Source organism: Capra hircus, chromosome 4 (genome assembly GCF_001704415.2).
Source record: "Capra hircus breed San Clemente chromosome 4, ASM170441v1, whole genome shotgun sequence".
NCBI lineage: Eukaryota > Metazoa > Chordata > Mammalia > Artiodactyla > Bovidae > Capra > Capra hircus.
The window spans coordinates 27,295,010-27,313,561 of NC_030811.1; the positions used below are offsets into that span (position 1 = coordinate 27,295,010).

The window sequence follows — 18,552 nt, forward strand, 5'->3', positions numbered from 1 at the left end:
GCAGACAGCGGACCCACCATCAGCCCCAGATCTGAGCGAAGCCAGCCTGGATGCAGACCCAAGGCAGGAGAGCCCTGGCTTGCCTGCAGAAGGGCCCACATCTGGTACTTTGAGAGGAGGGGTTGGCAGCCAGGAGAACAGAAGCCCCTGGGTTAAATTCAGTGAAATTGATGCTGTGAGCTTAGGTTGGGACAAGCCGGGAAGCCATCACCCCAAGTCCCAGGATTCTGGTTCATCCTTACCCATTCTTCCTCTCATACCTTTTTGTGGGGGTGCCGGGGCAACCAGGGACAAAAAGTAGGTTTTCTTTTTTAAAAATAATTCTATTTTTGTGTGTATGTTTGGTGCGCTGGGTCTTCCTTGCCGCACAGGCTTTTCTCTAGTTGCAGCAAGCAGAGGTTACTCTCTAGTCGTGGTTCAGGCTTCTCATTGCAGAGGATTCTCTTGTTTCAGAGCACAGGCTTCAGTGGTTGCGGCACTTGGGCTCCATACTTGCTGCTCCCAGGCCCAAGAGCACAGGCTCTATAGTGGTGGCGCACAGGCTTGGTTGCTCCACCGCCTCTGCGATCTTCCCAGTTCAGGGATTGAACCCGCGTCTCCTGCCTTGGCAGGAGGATTCTTTACCACTGAGCCACCTGAGAAGCCCCAGGTTTTATTTTCTATGCCAACTCCACCTGATTGGTGCCAGCCATCTCAGGCACTGTGTCCAGGAGGATCCTGAAGCTAAGCTGGGGCTCAGAGGAGAGAGTGCTGGGAATGGCTCGCTGTCCTCCCTGTTCTTCAGCGGGGATGGAATGGAATGGCAGCTCCAAGCTGCCACCCTCATGTCAGGCACTGGGGAGATACAAGGCACAAAAGAGACTTGGCCAGTCACTTGTCCTCATCTCTGAGCAGATTGCAGCCTAGTGAGAGAGTGTGACAATAAGCAGGTGATTAGAATTCATCAGGATGTATGCTGTGAGCCCTGGGCCTGTTCATTTAAATGAAAGAGGCTCTCAAATGATTGGTTAAATAATAAGCCTAGCAAAGTCACAGGCTTTTTAATTGTGACATCATGTATGGGCAAGAGGAGGAAAGTACAAATGATTATTTTCTGATTGATAGAAATTTTACAAGTATATTATCTCTTGGGACTACATCGGCGGAAGATATCTATTACAGCATTATAACCAGTGAAATAAACGATCCAGTAAGACAACAGATCAGAATTACAGAGGGACGGGGTTGGAGGTTATTTTCACAGTTCATGGCAATAATTTCTGAAGGCTTGGGACTCTTACCAGATGTCTTTGTTCAAAACTCTTCCAAAGACAGATTTGTTTTCACAGAGAACATTCCCATTTGGTTACTGTTATGAATATTCACACATCCATGTTGCATAAAGATGGCATTTCTTGTGAGAGTTCTTAATTTAAGACCTTATGAAATCAGGTTCTTTTAAGTGTTTTTTTATGAATGCAAAACGATGCTCCTTCCTCCACAGCTGCAAAGGAGCAGTGACATTTCATCTCTTTTTTTAGATTCCTTTTGTTAATTATAAAGACTTGCAGTTTTTAGACTAGCCTCTGGCCTAAAATTCCACTTCTTGAATTTCATGTGATTTTGCCTTCCAGAAACCAAGAAAGAGCTAAAGAGGATTATCCTTAATAACAGAAAAGCAGGCACCTATTGTGGGGCTGGACAGGACTTTGTGTCTTTGACACAAGAACAAAGTAGGGGTGTCCTTAAGAGGGACTGGTAACCCTGGCAGACTGTCCCTTCCTGCTCCTGGGCTGCCTCTGGCAGTTTTGAGGAAGATGGTGTATAGGTTCCTCTGAGGTGGTCCTTGGCTGGGAGGATGAGGAAGATGGGGGTCAGCTGTTGGCAGGCAAACCTGACAAGCATATAGCAGGCTGTGTAAATAAAGGTGGGATGGTGAGCTGTGAAGGCCGTGAAGTTCCAACGCCAGCCCTCAGGGTACCCTACCACCCCCACTCGGTTCAGTCCCCTCACCTGCTGGGGACTCCCTAGGCTTCCTGGTTCCAGTTCAGGGGTGTGCGTGTGAGGGGCTGGGACATGAGCAGACATCTGTCTTTCTCCTTCAGGTTGCTTCCAAGAGCTGAACGTTACCACCAGCAGTAGCCCTGGAGAACCAGGAAACTCAGAGTTCAAGGTGAAAGGGTGAAGTTTCCTGGGCAAGACCCCTCGCAGATGGGGGATAGCAGAGGTGGGGTCTTCCTGGGAGGAGACTGCTGGGGTAGGAAGCCCACAAGCCAGGTGGAAGAATGGGCCATTGTTAAAGCACCTTTTAAACTACATAACATGGGTTCGGGGCTTCCCAGGCTATAGTCCATGAGGTTGCAGAGTCAGACATGACTGAGTGACTGACCAGAGCACAACCTAACATGGGCTTTACGAATTCAGGAGTCAGGGCAGGGGCCTAATGAAGGTAAGGCCCACTGGGGCCCTGGGTCTCCAGGCTCCCCTGGGGGAAGTGGCCCTGGAGGGAGGATTCCCACACAAACCTGGGACAAAGTGTTCTTCCTTCCTAGGACCTGGCCCAGAGGCCAGAGGGGAGCCAAGCAGAGCCCACGCCTCAGAGGCCCCATCAACTATCATCCGGAAGCCTACAGGAGAAAAAGCTGGCTCAGGGAGCCCCAGGGCCCCCAGGCCTCCCCTCCCCAGGCCTGCCAGAACCCCAAGATCCCCTGGAGGGGCTGGGCTGGAGCCTGGGCCAGGAGAGAGCAAAACAGAAGAAACTGCTAAGGACTGAGATTCCTCACAGTCAGAGAGAGGGGGACCCTCAGGGTCAGGGTAAGAGAGAGAAGACAAACCAGGGTCTGAGCGGGGCCGCCACTCAGGCTCTGATGGAAGAGGTCTCTCAAGGTCAAAGATGGGAGGGCCTCCAGGGTGAGCACAGAGGGGCGCCTCAAGGTCAAAGCGGAAGTTGCCTCAAATGCGGGAGAAAGGAGGCCCTCCCAGAGCCGAGTGCAGATTCTCCCCGGGGTTCGGGGGAGAAGATCCTCCAGTCTTCCGAGGACAGAGACTGTATCCTACCAGCCTGGGAAGCGGCTCGGGGAGAGGGGCCCCGGGAGAAAGGCGGCTCCCCGGGGGACTTCTGCAGGTCCCTAGGGGAACGGATGCGGCAGCCTGGGGGAAGGGAGGGACAAGGGCCCCGGGGAAGGACCACCCAGCTGATGCAGGTTAAGACCGATGGCCTGAGAGGAGGCAGCGCACCGGCCCTGGGAGCGCAGGCGTCCCTCCGGGAAGGGTTGCGGGCTCCGCTTCCACTCGCTGGGCCCCCGACCAGGCCACTGCTCCCAGGCCCAGGAGCGGTGATGCTAGCGGCCCCATACACTGGGGGCTCCGGGCAGCGGGAGTGCCCCGCTGCTCTCCCAGGGCACCTGGGCCCGCTGCGCGATCCGCACTCGCTTCAGGGCCCAGGAGGAAGCCCTGGCCCCGCGGAGCAGGAGCTGGGTGGCTCCACGGGGCTTCAGGGCGCCTTCGGGAGACCGAGGGTTGCTGCGGAGGCCCCCAGAACCTCGAAGACCGCCTGGCCCGAGCCCCAGAGCAGAGACCGGGCGTTTGCGGGCGTGAGCGCCGCGCAGCAGGCGTCGGCTCTGCAGCGGCTGCTGGAGCTGAACCGCGAGGCCCGGCGCCGGCGGCAGCGGGACCGCGAGCAGCAGCGGCTCCGGGTGCGAGGCCGGGCCAGGCGGGCGGGGCCCCGAGGGGCGGCCGTTGGGCCGCTGACAGTCGCCTCCTGCAGGTCCTGGAGCGCCTCCGCATCGCCAGGAACCGCCACTGCCGGGTGCACCCCCTGGAACCCCCACCGAGCCCAGCTCAGCTCCCACCACAGGCAAGACCCCCAGGAGAAAGCGGTGGGGCCAAAACGACCCTGCCGGGGCGGGGGCCGGTGGCCGTGCTGGGGCGCGACCTGGATCGCGTTGACTGGCGTCTATCCCGCTCTTGCGATAACATCTGCGGAGCGGGCCGACCCGGGTGCTGCCCTCTGCTGGCCGCTTCGAGCCCCGGGGGCGGGAGGCACGGGAGGGCGCTCAGCGTTCCGTCCCGCCCCAGGAGGACGCCGCAGGGCGACGACGCGCCCTACGGGAACAGCTGGAGCAAACGCACCGGGAAAGGACCGGGCGGCTGCGAGCCCTCGGGGCCAGGTGAGGGGACGGGCGGGGAGGCTTGTGGAGTGGTGGCGGTCACTTTTTCCTGACATCTGGAATGAAAGTCCACTCTTCCCCAGGAACACCCAGAACTTCCAGCAGCTACTACGGCCCCCCGGCGCCGCGGAACCTGGCGAGCATTGCTCACCCTTCCGAGGCCCCTCTAAGTCTCTGATGAATCCTCAAGGAGATGATTAAAGAGACGGGGGGTTAAGGGAAAAGCAAGAGGGCAACCGGCAGGTCAGAGGGAGTTTCAGAAAGGCCCAGAACGCAGCCTCAGCGCCTGGGAGAGCCAGACACAGACATACATGCAGCTTCGCCCCACCAGGAGGTGTGTTATTTCTTCTTCCCTCCCCTAAGCCCTCTGCGCTGCTCAAGGTCAGAGGGCCAAATCCCGGGGATCGAGTAGCGCGAAGGCCCCATTCTTGCGGAAGAAAGAATCAGTGCGGCACATCTTGCAGGAGACCAGTTCTTGCTTCACTGGGGGGCCTGGGAAAAGATGTCAGAGGCCAGGAGTGGGTTCCTGGGAAAAGAACCGGCAGAGCACAGCAGCCCTGCCTGCATAGCCCTAGGAGTCTGCCTGTGTTGTATCCACTTTGTAAGTGTGCAGAAATAAAAAGAAATGCTTCTGAGAAGCAGGAGTTACATGGAAACAGGGAGCTGGCTGGCTGCCCACCCGGATCAGCAGTGATGGCCAAATGCCAGTCAGCTGTGTGCCAGCACCTCCCCCAGCCTCAGAATCCTCCACAGAGGTGGGTGGTGGGACTCCCAGCTGTGCTTGCTACAGGGACAGACAGAGCTGGACTTCTCTGGGGCAGATAGGGCTTCTTTCTACCTTCTGCTTTCGTTTGGAAATTGTTCCCTTTCCTCTCTCTAAAGGGAGAGGAAATCCTGGGGCAAATCCCCCTTGGGCCCTGGTGGGATTTTTTGTTAAGGCCAAATTTCAACTGTTTATCCCTCAATCATCCACCTTTTCTGTGCTGGAACTGGAGAAAACATCTGACTGAGTAGTCTCACTTGAAATTCATGATCACAGACAGCAAAGGAAGTCTCATCAGGCAGCAAAGGCATGACACTCCTTGGCATATTCTCTGTCCCACACCTGACTCTTCAGCTCAAACTACACCATTGCCTTCGCTCCTCTCCCACCCAGCTGACGACCATGAGTCAATCCAGACGGACAGCCTTCTTGCCAATACCATGTCCTTACATATCACTGTGTTCCCCCTCAACCCCGCACCTTCTCCCTGCGTGATCCAGCCTCTGGAGCAACCTGGGTGAGTCTACCCACTCTCAAGGCTTTAAATAGCACCTATATTCTGATAACCCCCAAACTGTGTCTTCAGCTCTGAACTCACTCCAGAGGGCCAAATCACCGACACCTCCAGCACAACATAGCCAACGCTGACCTTCAAACCCCCCAGCACTCTCCCTACCCCGTCTCCCCTGCTGTAGCTGCTTTAGTCAAACACCTGCGTGTTGCCATTGCATTCTCTCCTTCTGTCATTCAGACCACCAGTAAGTTCCATTGAGTCTTCCTCCAAATCACATCCGGAATAGATTTCAGCTCAACTGCTAATCGGAGAAGGCAATGGCACCCCACTCCAGTACTCTTGCCTGGAAAATCCCATGGATGGAGGAGCCTGGTAGGCTGCAGTCCATGGGGTCTCTTAGAGTCGGACACGACTGAGCGACTTCATTTTCACTTTTCACTTTCATGCATTGGAGAAGGAAATGGCAGCCCACTCCAGTGTTCTTGCCTGGAGAATCCCAGGGACAGGGGAGCCTGGTGGGCTGCCATCTATGGGGTTGCACAGGGTTGGACACGACTGAAGTGATTTAGCAGCAGTAACTGCTAATCACTCTAGCCCAAGCCACTGTCATTTCTTGCCAGGATAACTCAACCATCTGCCAGAGTTTGTTTTTACCCCTGAAAAGGCCACTGCCTACAGAATAGTGAGGGTAATTTTTTTTTTTTTTTAAGTAAATCAGTATCATTCACCTGCTTAAAACTCGCTGCGGCTTCCCCTTAAACTTAGAATAAAACCCAGGCTCCTCCCCCTCGTCAGTTAGCTCACTCTGCCTTTAGGTCCTGAGAGAGGCCTTTCCTGACAATCCATCCTAAAGCGGCACACGCCCCTGCTTCCTCGCCCATCACGCCGTTTCATTCTGGAACTTGGTCCTCTCTTGCTCTTATGTTTCTCCACTAGAATGAACGCCCCCAAGAGGTGTGTCCATGTGTCTAGTGCCAAGAGCGCTGCCTGGCTCGTGGCAGGTTCTCTGTGTCTGTGAGGTGGATAATTTCCGGGAGGTTGGGGCTCACCCAGCTGCCAGCCATATGTGAAGCTGGTGGTGATGGGGAAGAGGTAGCGTTTCTCTGGCATGTCCAGTTTTCGGGTGCTGAGGTAGCGGTAGCGGCCCTGGAAGTCGTGGGAGATGCCTTCGTACAGCAGGGCGCGGGTGGCAGGCGGGACTGGGTACATTTCTGACTGAATAGGAGCCTCCAGGGCAGGGCTGGAGGCCCTGGAAGGAACTGCTTTGGGGACAGGCGGGGGTGAGAGTGGAGCTCTGGGGGGCAGGTCTGGCAGCTTGAGCGGCAGGCGGGCTGCAGCCTTGGCCTTCTGCTTGGCCTTCACCAGGGACCCGTACTTGTGGTGCCACTCGCAGCGCAGCATCTTCTCCCTCAGGTATTCCTCCTTCCAGAAGTTCTGCCGCACTGTGTCCATGCTGAGTTGGCGAGACATGGTGGCAGAGGAAGCAGCAGGCGCGGGGTGCCTGCCACCAAGGGGTGAGCACAGCAAGCAGAGTCCCTCTGACAGCAGGTGGCTGCCCAGGGACAGTCACTCGGCAACCGCGCCTCACCTCACACAGGGCCATGCCCTCAGCATACTTCACCTGCCCTGCTTGCTGAGGCAGCCTCAGGCCAGGGCCCACTGGCCAAGAGCCTTGCCCCCCAAACCTCTTGCCAGACTCAAGCCAAGTATCTCTGGCTTCCAGGTTTGCTGTGGTTCCTCCTTCCATCCCTTGAGATTCCAACCCCTCCTAGCCAATACAGACTGAAGCAGGGGCACCAGGGGTCTAGACGCAAGCCTGCTTCCATTCCTCCCTGCCAGAGCTGGTTACCTTTAATTCAGAAGACCAGGCTGGCACAATCTTCCTGGTCTAACTCTTCTAGGCCTGGGTCTTTGGCAAAACCTTTTCCAGCCCTGCCAATCAAATCCTCCCCGCCCCCAAGAGTCTCCTTCCACACATGTCCTTTCTAGCATCCAGCCTCAGATTGGAGAGAAGCAAGAATGTTATTTTAATTTAACATCAATAATGACACTGTGTAACAGCACAGGGAAGAGGCAGTGGAGAGAAGACACTCAGGTTTCCTGTACCCCAACCAGCCTTCATTTTAATGGCAGAGCCCCAGCAACCTGGAAGCACCCCAGCTCTGGTGCCTGTCAGTGGAATGGGAAGGGGCAGGGAATTGGAACTCAGAGGCTAAGATCTTAGAGACGGGCTGATGGCAAGCCTGGGGAGAGGCTGCGAGGCGGAGGGGAGTCCTCTAGCGCAGGTCTTCAGCAGTGAACATGCCCCTGGCCCTGCGCAGGATGGAGTCCTTGGCAGCATCATACGGGTGCTCCTTGGATGGGATCTCCAGTACTGCCGGAATGGAGCGCTGGTGGGCGTCAAGGGCATGCCGCACCATCTCTGCGATGTACTGGTTGATAAGGATGATGCCGATGTCATCCCGGTTTAGAAACTGCCTGGAGGGAGAAATGAGAAGGGAGTCCAGGGTGGCCCACTCTGAGTTGGTGGCTGGGCCACAGACGGAATGAGCTTAATCCAGAGAGCACAGTGGACAAGAGAACAGGGTGCTACACTAAACTCTCCGCTTTGTTTAGAGTCAATTTCATTCAAAAGCTACGGGCATGGCTTCTACCCCACCCCCACCCCCGCCGCCTGGAAGACTCCCAAATGATCTGCTAATGAAGATAAGGGTTGGAGCTTGGTGTGTTCCTTATGCTACCTTCAGGTAAGAATGGGAGAGGACAAGACTATATATGCCAGTCTCTTTTTACCTGCATAAAGAAAAAAAAGCAGAAAGATGGAAAAAAAATACACGACGGAAGTAATGAAGTAGAAGAGGTCAGGGGTTGAGAGTGTGACTTCTCAATGTGTAGATCTTTTAAATATTAATTTGTAAACCACATGAACATGTTAACTTTGGAAAAGGAAACAGATTAAATTTCTAAACACACACACAAAAATTTTTTGACCACACCATGTGGCATGTGGGATCTTAGCATCCCAACCAGGGATCGAATCTGTGCCCCTTAAGAAACAGAGTCTTAACCACTGGACCGCCAGGGAAGGCACTGTTCAGACCACTTATGGTCTATGCTGATGAGGTCGGGGGTGGATCAGAGGGGAAGTTTGGCCTGAGTCAGGAACACAGCATAGGAAGAGGAAAAGCAGTAATGAAGGGACCACACTTTCCACACAGAAGGAACCTGGCACTGGGCTCTTACTTTCTTGTGATCACCCACACATTCATTAATTTATTTACTCACTAAAAACTATTTACTATTAAAAAATAAAAACTATTTCCAGAGTAGTTATTTTTTACCAGACACTAAGGCAGGTTCGATTGGATGATTTCAGAGGTCCCTTTTGGTTGGAAACTTGAAAAGATCTTGATGTAAAATTTGTCCTTCTCTCATGACAACTTGAGTCACTTTACCAGACTGCTTAGAGATCAGCCTCCTGGGTCAGAGCTGATCATACCCCAGGCAACAGGAACCAGTCTCAGCCAGCAGCTTAGGGCTGGACTGTTTAGGGGAAAACAGGCAGGAGAGGTTTGTTCCTGGCACTTGGCATAGGGGCTCCAGAGAAGGGGTGTGGGAAAGAACAGGGGCCTGGTGCTTTCAACTCTAGTCACCAGGTCACCTCCTGCACCCACAGCTTGACGTTACTGCTTTTAACCCAGGACAGGAAATGAAGACTTGAAGCGCAAGGTATCAGTAGAAGGTAGGACAGTCCTGATATTCTGTCTGCTGAGCTCAGGACAATGGGAAATTCCAAAGCAGACTAAGAGCTGAAGGAGCAGAGAGTGGCCCTGGCTTAAGAAAGGCAGAAAAGGTGAGACTGGGTTCAAATCTTTGCTCCATCTTTTTCCGAACTGTATGACTCTAGTGTGTGCCTGTAACCTCTCTGAACTTTAGTTTTCTTACCAGTAAATGGGAATAACCCCTACCTTACATGATGATTGTGAGCTTCTAAGGGAAATGAAACACTTGAAAGTCCGAGCCCACTGCCCAGGTGTTCACTGAGTGAGTGGTTCCTTCCGGAGTCAACTCACAAGACTCCAGCGCTTGCAATGACCAGGGCCTGCTCTACCGGTGAACCGGGAGCCGAGAGTGGCCCTCTCCAGGCCTGAGCACTCTGGAACCTCAGCTCTGGCGGGCCAGGTTGGACCAAAGGGCGGTGCCCGTTCGTCATGAGCTGTTCCCCTTCTTTCATGACACACGGTCATGTGAGGGGGCCCTTTGTGGACTGGTCCCACCGAGCCCCCAAAGGGAACTTGGGCCGCAGTGGCCTCCTCTCCAATCGGTGGACCGGCTTCCTCGACCCTCGAGGACGGGGTCTGACACGTCAGCCAGTGCCGCCCCCCGCCCCCTCCCCTCCCCGCGCTCCCACCAGGCAGCAGAGGGTCCAGTTCAAGCCTCGCGGGCTACCTTACCGGAAAGTGTCTTCGATCTCATTGATGGTAGTATCCTTCTCCACCACCAGGAAATTAGGGTGGCGGTTCTTGTTAAGCTCCCCTATGCCGCCCAGCAGGAAGCCAGTCACAGTGTCTTCGTCTCCGATCACCGCAATTAGCTTCCCCCTCCCCGCCATCCTCACAGACGAGCCGAGAGCCTCAGCGACCGCCGGGTGTCACCGAAGCCCCGCCTTCGCAGCGCACCGCCTTTTCGGCCTCACCCCCACGCTTTAGACATGCGCACTTGTACCACTCCGCCTCCTGGGACATGCGCATTAAGAGAAGCGCCTCACTCAGAATACGCCTGCGCCATAATGGGAGCCCCGAACCCGGGGACTACGATTCCCAGAAGTCCGCGCGGCACAGTCGAATCGCGCAGGTCAGTTCGCTGGCTCTTTGGCCAGGTGAGGCAACTGCTGTTAGACGTCTGGACGCCGAAGGAGAGATGGTGTCTGTTCTCCAGGGTAAGGTCCGAGTCTTTACCGTGTATGTATGTAACTATGGCACGTAGTTAACAACTAGTACATATCTGCTCAATTAATAAAAGGATAGATAAGTTAATGATGATACTCTTTAGTGAGTAGTGTGTCAGTTGCTAAAATGTGAAACGTACGTGGAAGCACCCATCAGGTGTAACTAACCCATGGGGGAGAGGGGGCGCGCGAAGAAGGTCGCTAGCTGGATGAGGCTGGTAGCGATGAGGACAAGAGGGTGTTGTTAGGAAGAGAAACAGCACGTGTGAAGACTTAGGGACTAGAGAGAACTAGTGCCTTCAAGGAAAGAAAAAGAATTTGGAAGTTATCCTGAGGACAGAGTTATTCTGAAGCCACTGAAGGATTTTAAGCAAGAGAATGATACGGCCAACTTCATGTATTAGCGATAGGTTGAGACCTGTGCTGTGTGAGGAGGCAGGACTGAAGGAAGAGAAACCGTTATGGGAAGAGATGATGGTGGGCAGAACCCAGGGAGTGGGAATGGGGAATGTGAGAGTCTGGTGGAGCCAAGAAATATTTAGAGACAAAGAGGATGGAATTGGTATTAGATATGTTTGGGGAAATAGACAAGGTGACTTCCAGGTCTCTGGCCTGTGCAGCTAGGTGGACGGGAGTCACATTCCTGAGAGAGTGAACTCTGAGATGAGTATGTTGAAGGAGAAAGGTCCACTCGCTCCCCCTCCCTTCTAACAAACAGGCGTCCTGGCATCTGGCGTTTGATCTACGGGTTGAGAGCACTTGAGCCATCCGGATGGTCTGGTCTGGTGGTTACATGTGTGATAGGCTCAGGATTTTAACCTAAGTGGTATGAATCTCGCCCTTGCTGCTTAGAGGTATGATTTGGGACTCGTCACCAAAATTCTCAGGACCTTGATCTCTTCAGGTAATAATGTGCCCATCTCACAGAGCTGTTAGGATTAAGTGAGATAGAGTCCTTACATGCTTAGCAGCCGAGGCCATGAGGCCACTGAGGGAGAGCAGCGGGACTGGATATCCACAAACACATCCCCTCACAGGTGGAGGGCAGCAGAAGGAGGAGGAGGCTGGCAACCTGGCAGGAAAATGCTCCCATCTTGGGGCGAGGTGAGAGGGGAGGCATAGAGTGAGGAAGGATGTGTTTAGAAGCACCTGGCTCGGTGGCTGGCACAGGGCTGGCCCTTAATGGCCATGAATGGCTGGGAACTTGAGAAGGGATCTCGCCTTCAAGGGTCTGTCAGGTGAGGGAGGGAGCTGTGAGAGCACCCCATTCATCACACACACCTTCATTCAACCAGCCTTTATCAACTGTGGCCGTGGAGAGGCTGAGGACATGAGATTGATAAAATACAGTTTCTGTCCTCAAGGAGCTCTCTCGGGACTGAGGGGAGAGTAAAAATATCACAGGGAGGGGGATGGACTTACAGAAAGAGAGGCCCTGGAGGGGTCTTGAGAGGGAAGAGAAAGACGAGAGGAGCCAGGAGGCAGACATCCTTTGAGTGAAGAGGTGGGGGATGGGCGTATTTGGAGCCAGGCCACGTGTGTTGGGTTTTCTCTGGTCAACCCACCGCTATGTGCCAAATGTCTGGAATGAGTCTAAAGCTGGGGGATCAGTTGAGTGAAGCTGCTTTGCCCTGCTCTGGCTACGCAGTTGCTCATTTACTTGTTGGTCACACCTGTCTGTATTGGACTTCTTAGGTCAGGAAGCGCAGTCTGGTGGGGCAGGCCTGCCCTCAGATTCACTGTTACAGATGAGGGTAGTAGTAATAAATGCAGCCAGAGATGTGCCCCAGGGCAGCATGAGAGCTGGGGGGTAGGTCTGGGAGGATAGGGAGGGGTTCAGGAAAGCTTCCTGTTGGCCAGGAAGGTGAGGAGGGTGGAGAGGCAAGGATGTTCCGGGGCAGAGGCCCAAACTGCAGCACGTGGATCTGGGAATCTAGAAGTTGTGAAGAGGGTAGGAGGTGGAGGGTGTGGTGAGAAAGGGTACACCGCCAGCTTGGCGGCAGGTTTCAGTGAGTGGGTAGGGAGGCTTTAGGGGCCTTGTTAGAACACGTAGACTAGTCTGGAGAGAAGGGAACCACAGAAAGGACTTGGACCAGAGAGGGCCACAGTCCTATAATGTGACCACCCTCCTCTGGCTGCAGTGTGGTGAGCTGGAAGGAGCTGCTGGTGGATCAGGAAGGAGGGACCAGTTCAGGAGGGAGGCCCTAAGCAAAGTCGGGCTGGAGGGACGGAGGAGACCCAGCTTTGACCCAGGACCTAGCTGGAGTGACAGGTTCCTGGGTTTGTTTGTGGTTCTGCCTGCTGGTTGAGGAGCATTCCTGCATGAGCCAGGGTGAGTTTTTTAAGGTCCTGATTTTGAGAACATCCTTGAGATCAGGCTGAACAGAAACTGGCCTCCCGGTGGTCCCCAAGGCAAGCTTCTACAATACAGTGCCCCTCTCCCTTTCCCACCCCCAGCTCTCCAGGAATCTGAGGACCAAGCCCACATCCCTGACATGCCCCCCTTTCTTTGGAGCATTCTGTCAACATTCCAGATCTTCCCAAATAGATGGCCCAGTGGGGTGCCTCTCTGCCCCAGGCCCTTCCCCTGGACCTGACTCGGTCATCCAGGGGACGGGCAGCCAGCCTCCGCCTCCCAAGGCCTGGTTCAGGGTCAACAACCAGAGCTGGCCAACCAAGGAGAGCACACACACACAAGGAACAACCACGCCTCTGCGACAGGCCGCACTTTATTTGGAGTTTTCCGCCTAAACGGCTCCCAGCTGAGCCGCATGACATGTGCAAAAGCCCCCCAGAAAGCTGGGCCTCGCAGTGTGTAAAAAAGGCCCCCCCATGGGGCAGAGCTGTGCAATTATTAAAAAAAAAAAGAGAGAAATCAGTCCCCCAGAAAGCCTGGCTGGGGTCTCAGTCGCCCAGGGCCAGGACATGTGCGCAGCTGCCACTAGGTACACTTTCTCTTCTGACTGTGCTTCGTTTTCCAAGTCGTAACGCTCTGGGGTTGTGGCCACTAGAGGGGCTGGATGCAGTCCTCAGTGGCTAGGAGGCCTGGCTGGCAGTGCGATTTCAGGGTGACCTCTCTCACACATGCAGACACCCCCAAACACGTGCTCCTCCACTGGCCTCAGCCCCACCAGAAAACACAGGGCTTCCCTGGCCCCCCAACCCCCAGTTCACCCTCAGGTCACATTTGAGGCAAGGGACACTGCCCTGAAACAGACAAGGCCGTCCAGCCAGAGGGCCTGGCGGCGAGGGGCCAGTGCCACTCCGTCCACACCCCAGGGCAGGTGTTTGTGGTGTCTGATTCTGCGAGCGTGCATCTGGGTGTGGCCCATTTGTGTGTGTGTCTGTGTGTGTGTGTCTGTGTGTCTGTGAGTGTTTGGCCAGAGGTGGGGGCCGAGGCTGGGGGAGGCACTTCTGGGATTCAGGGCACATTGACTTTGAAGGGGCTTCCGGGGACACTTTCGTCGCCCCACTTGACGATGAGGATGTAGTCCCCTTTCTCCTTGACGGTGTAGGTGACGTTGTACACCCGGTTCCCCATGTGCTTCACGTACACCTCCTCACAGGGGGTCTTGGGCCCGTGCACGCCCACCATCATCATATTGGTGCCTGGAGAGAGAAGCAGCGAGGGACAGGCTCACCCCCAGCCCTTGGCCCCATGTTCGCGCACACTTGCCCACTCCGGGAGACCACCCCCTCTCTCCCGCTCCGCCCGCTGCCTGCCTGCTTTGCTGCAGTCCACGGTGAAGGAGTTCTTCTGGCCCACAAAGGCCTGGGACAGCCCGGGGCCCCGCGTCACCACCTTGCTGGCATCTGAGGAGAACTTGGGGATGGAGCTGTAGCTGGAACCCCGGCTTGAGGACGACTTGGTCACAGTCTCCACCAGAACCGTGGATGTTTCATGAAGGCTGTGGCCTCCAGAGAGCCGGGGACCTGAGGGGCAGGATGGGGTGGCCACGAGCCAGGTCAGAGGCCTGCTCTCCCCGAGGCGGTAGGCCCCGGGTGGCAGCCCTGACAGCCCCTGCCCGCTTCCTCAGCTGCAGCATCCTGGGAGCAGCGGCCCATTTCACACAGAGCTCTTGGGCAGGCTCATCACCAGGTCTGGGGCCTCCATGGCTCTGTCCACCCACCTCCAACCCTTCTGGCTTTTTCTGGGACCCCGTCACACGGTAGGTAGAGCCCTGCTTTAAAAAGGAACAAGTATCCAACCAGTCCTTCACACATCTTCCAGAAGGAAAATCAGGTAAATGTCTGCTGAGCTGTGTATTCCTGGAAGCCAGAAACGGGGATGCCAGGAGGGCAGAGTTCAGTGAAAACTTGGGGAGCCACCGCAGGGAATAGATTAGTCAAGGGATGGACAGTAGAGAGGGATTTGATTTTTTAAAATGATGTACACGAGTCCACACATAGAAGGTGGAGAATGGCACGTTGTGTAAAGCCAGCCCCACTTTATTCCTGGTAACCTGAAACACTGATATTTGGGGCCAACTCTGCCCTGGATGTGAATAGCCACTGGAGCCAGCCCAGGATAGGCTTCCAGCCCAGGGTGGGACCTCACCCCACCCAGGACGCTCACCTGTGACTTTAGCCTTGAAGGGGCTGCCCACGATGTGCTGGGGGCCACCATACTTGATGGCAATGAGGTAGTTGCCAGGAGCCATGGGCGTGTAAGTGACCACGTGACCCTCAGGACACTCCCGACAGTCCAGCTGCACCTTGGATGGGCCGTCAATGGTGACAGACAAGGCCCCTGAGCCTGCATTCAGGGTGTTGACGATGAACTCTGACGACACACCTGGAGACCAGAGGTAGCAAGGATGTAGGCAAGAAGGGCTTGGGGCCCAGAGCTGGGATGGGCCCAGGCTCCCCGGAGCAGACCTCTGCCAGGACTTGGGGCTCATCAGCACTGTCCACCCCTCTCCCCAGCCCCAGGCACTCACCTGTAGTGCCTCCCTCGAGCCCAGGACCATAGGCCGACACCAAGCCTGGGTCCCCAGCCTGGCTCTGCTCCCCAACTCGGATCTTGAAGGGACTGCCAGGGATATGGGCACCATTGAACTTGACGTCGATGGAGTGGACGCCATTCTCATGGGGGATGAAACGGATGGTGTGCTTGTCTGTGGGGACAGAGGTTGGTCGGTGAGCCTTAGTCTTTTTCCTCCCCTTTCCAGAAGGTCCTAGCCTGGCAGGGACAGGCCAGCTCACCACTGTCCAGCTCAGAGACGTAGCACTCCTCCACTGCACCTGAGGGCGTGTGTACCCTAGCATCGATCACACCCCGTGCGCCATTCAGCTGCACCGCAAAGGACGCCGGCTGGTTCACCTTGAGCCCGGTCTCCTGCAGACACCACAGAGGGTGCTCAGACTTCTGGGAGGGCCTGGAGGGCTCATGTCTGCAGTCTAGCACTGATATCCCTTCCTGCCCAGCCTGGAGGCTCCCTCCTCCCACCCCCAGCTGCTCCCTGCTGCCTGGCCCAGCTCAGGGAGGCTCTGAACAAGGCTGCGATGGGAGGCAGAGGCTGGGTCTTTGGCCTTGGCAACCACCTGCTATGGGGTGGGGCCACCTGGCTGTGCCCGGCATGGTTGGGGACCAGAGATGATGTGCCCTGTCCTGGCTGGGGAGGTAAGACCTGGATACTGTAAAGCCGGCCTGATAGAGAACCCAGTGCTGGGACAGCATTGTGTGGACTGCGAGAACTCAGTAGCTGGGATGGGAAAGAGACGTGGGCTGGACTGCCCTGAGGGCACTTGATGGAGAAGGTGGGGCTGATCGGGAGGCTTGAGGGTGGGTAGGTCGTGAAGATGAGGCCAGTTCTAGGATGGGGAAGGGGGAGGAGGGACACAGTGGCACCTGAGGCTTCCAAGACTACCCCAAGGGGCAGCTAGTATAGCTAGAGCCCCCTGTTGTCCAAACACTGGGAGAGAGGGGCCATCTGTCTGGACCTTCCAAGGTCACTGCTAAGTCCCTGGTCACATGGGGCTGCCATCCTCTACTCCTGCCCATCTCTCAGGGTGGCAGGAGGGCCTCATCCCCCCCCCCCCCGGGCACACACCTGGAGGCTGGTGACAGTGAGACGGCGAGCATCATCTGAGAGGGAGGCCACGGGTACCACGAAAGGGCTGTCTGGGATGTGCTCGTCGTTGAACTTGATGGAGACCTCGTAGTCACCTGGGGAGAGAAGACCAGTCAGCGCAAGCTCCAAGACGGGGGGCAGCAGCAGGGGAAACGACCCCACCCTGATCTCAGCCCCAGACAAGCTCCTAGGTCGAGCTCAGCTCTGGAGACACGTGTTCCTGGGGGTGTAGGGTGGAGGGAAATGGGCAGAGAAACTGCAGCGGCCCAGGTGAGGGGTTGGTTTGGGAGCCCCATCTCCTGCCGGGCTGAGCAGAAGCCTGGTCTGGAAAGTCAGGCAGGCCCAGCAAGATGCCCACCTGGCTCCTGGACGACATAGGAGACCCCACATGAGCCATCCTTGCGATCCTCAAATGCAATTTCCGCCTTGCTGGGACCCTCCACAGCAATTGATAGGCCCCCGGCACCTGCTTCTCGGGTCCAAATGCTGAACTCAGCTGGAGACAGAAATGGGACGGGGCAGCTCTTAGCACTGTCGCCCACCCTGCTGGCTGTCCTGCCCCCATCCCTTGTCCGGGGCACCCGCCCCCTTACCTGGCACGCCAGCCACCCCTCGCTCCAGCCCTGTGCCTCCAGCCCGCACCTTGTGGGCACCGCCTTCACCCAGCGGCCCCACGGTGAACTGAAAGGGGCTGCCTGGCACATGCTGGCCGCGGTACTTGACAGTGACTGTGTGGGGCCCCATCTCCTGGGGCACAAAGCGGACGCTGTACGCGCTGTCCTCCCCCTCCACGATTTCGGCGGCTTCTGTCTTGCCCGACGGGCTGGTCACCTGTGCAGTCATGTCCTGAGAGCTGGCCTCACCTGCAGGGGGTGGGGAGTGTCAGGGCAACACCGGGGCTGCCCCAGGCCCTCGCCCTTCCCTCCCTCCCTCCCTCAGTAAACACCCCCTCCTCTGCTCAGACCAGCAGCCTCCCCATGCTGTCCCAAGGGACAGAAGGCCCACCTCCCTGTGAAGAGCCCGGCCGGTGCTGCTCACCCTCCTGCTGCCGGGTGATGCTGCCAAAAGAGCCCAGGCGCTCCCGGCCCAGGAAGTCCCCGAAGACTGCGGGGAAGGGGTCTCCGCCAACTTGGGTGGACTCCTCCACCCGCACCTCGCGCTTGGTCTCCCCGCCCCGCGTCTTGCTGATCTCTGTGCGCTCTGTGCGGGTGTATGTGTGGCTGCTGCGGGTGAAGGTGCGTGTCAGGCGCTCCTGGGCGGACACCATCTGGAACCAGTTCCCTGTGGGACAGGTAGAGCCAGCGGAGGGGAGGGAGGTGAGAAATTAGCCAGAAGGACAGAGGCCCCGGGGACAGGCTCTGGGCCCTCCCCACAGCCCCACCCCACCAGGCTCTTCCGGCGCCCACCTGGGATCTTGAGGTTGAGGTCACAGGTGCTGCCGATGGTGGCGATGGACGGCGCCTGCCTGCGCCGGGTGATGCTTTCCTTCATGCGGCCCTCGCCGGTGACCTTCACTGTGAAGGGGCTTCCTGTAGGGACAAGAAAGAGCGGGTCAGCCACCTCAGGTCACTCGTCTCCAGCCTCCTGGCCTGTCCCGGCCACAGCCCAGAGCCTTACCAGGCACGTGCTTGTCGGCGAACTTGATGTTGATGATATAGGTGCCAGGTTCGGTGGGGCAGTAGGTAACTTTGCACGTGCCATCCTCCATGTCCTCACAGTTGATGTCCACCTTGCTAGGGCCTTCAATACTCAGCCCCAGGCCCCCATAACCTAGTGGGAGGCAAGGGACACGTCTCCCTCAGTCCCCACTGCCATCTGCTCTCCCCTCCCCAAACCGCAGGCTCCGCCCAGAACAGACACCCAAGGGGCACCGTAACCACTAAGGAAAGATAGCTCAGTAGAAGAAGGAGGGGTGAGCCAGGCAGTGACCCAAAGGGGCAGGGATAGGTAGTCTGGAAATTTCTCTAAGGCAGGCCTCTTGGGTTTTAGTGAGCGAAGGAGAGACAAACTCAGGATGGCTGAGCTTTCTCTTAGACACAGAAGAAGTGACAGGGGGACATTTATTCTTCCCAGGTGGGCCCCAGAATGGGAATCTCAGCAGAGAC

General features: G+C 56.5%; 4 protein-coding genes across 6 annotated transcripts in view; 1 reads left to right on the forward strand and 3 right to left on the reverse strand.

Moving 5' to 3' along the window:
• LOC108635835 (collagen alpha-1(I) chain-like) lies at positions 2,526-4,369 on the forward strand. Its single transcript, XM_018046951.1, has 4 exons — positions 2,526-3,674; positions 3,746-3,835; positions 4,057-4,148; positions 4,232-4,369. The coding sequence occupies exons 1-4, from the start codon at positions 2,847-2,849 to the stop codon at positions 4,347-4,349; spliced, it is 1,128 nt and encodes a 375-aa protein (XP_017902440.1). The 5' UTR covers positions 2,526-2,846; the 3' UTR covers positions 4,350-4,369.
• LOC106502056 lies at positions 4,506-7,349 on the reverse strand. Its single transcript, XM_013963490.2, has 2 exons — positions 6,475-7,349; positions 4,506-4,640 (listed from the first exon to the last, which is right to left on the reverse strand). The coding sequence occupies exons 1-2, from the start codon at positions 6,893-6,895 to the stop codon at positions 4,531-4,533; spliced, it is 531 nt and encodes a 176-aa protein (XP_013818944.1). The 5' UTR covers positions 6,896-7,349; the 3' UTR covers positions 4,506-4,530.
• Positions 7,434-10,160, reverse strand: ATP6V1F (ATPase H+ transporting V1 subunit F). Its single transcript, XM_005679452.3, has 2 exons — positions 9,880-10,160; positions 7,434-7,903 (listed from the first exon to the last, which is right to left on the reverse strand). Exons 1-2 carry the CDS (start codon positions 10,035-10,037, stop codon positions 7,702-7,704), a joined length of 360 nt encoding a protein of 119 aa, XP_005679509.1. The 5' UTR covers positions 10,038-10,160; the 3' UTR covers positions 7,434-7,701.
• The window catches only part of FLNC (filamin C), a 28,731-nt gene continuing 23,246 nt past the window's right edge, over positions 13,068-18,552 (reverse strand). For all 3 annotated transcript variants that reach the window (XM_018046953.1, XM_018046955.1, XM_018046954.1), the window contains 11 exons: positions 18,065-18,217; positions 17,854-17,976; positions 17,486-17,728; positions 17,041-17,310; positions 16,806-16,943; positions 16,427-16,542; positions 15,579-15,711; positions 15,314-15,490; positions 14,950-15,168; positions 14,097-14,306; positions 13,068-13,982 (listed from right to left, as the gene is read on the reverse strand). In XM_018046953.1, the coding sequence (XP_017902442.1) occupies positions 13,795-13,982; positions 14,097-14,306; positions 14,950-15,168; positions 15,314-15,490; positions 15,579-15,711; positions 16,427-16,542; positions 16,806-16,943; positions 17,041-17,310; positions 17,486-17,728; positions 17,854-17,976; positions 18,065-18,217 (1,970 nt within the window). In that variant the 3' untranslated portion in view covers positions 13,068-13,794. The remainder of the gene's footprint in view (positions 13,983-14,096; positions 14,307-14,949; positions 15,169-15,313; positions 15,491-15,578; positions 15,712-16,426; positions 16,543-16,805; positions 16,944-17,040; positions 17,311-17,485; positions 17,729-17,853; positions 17,977-18,064; positions 18,218-18,552) is intronic.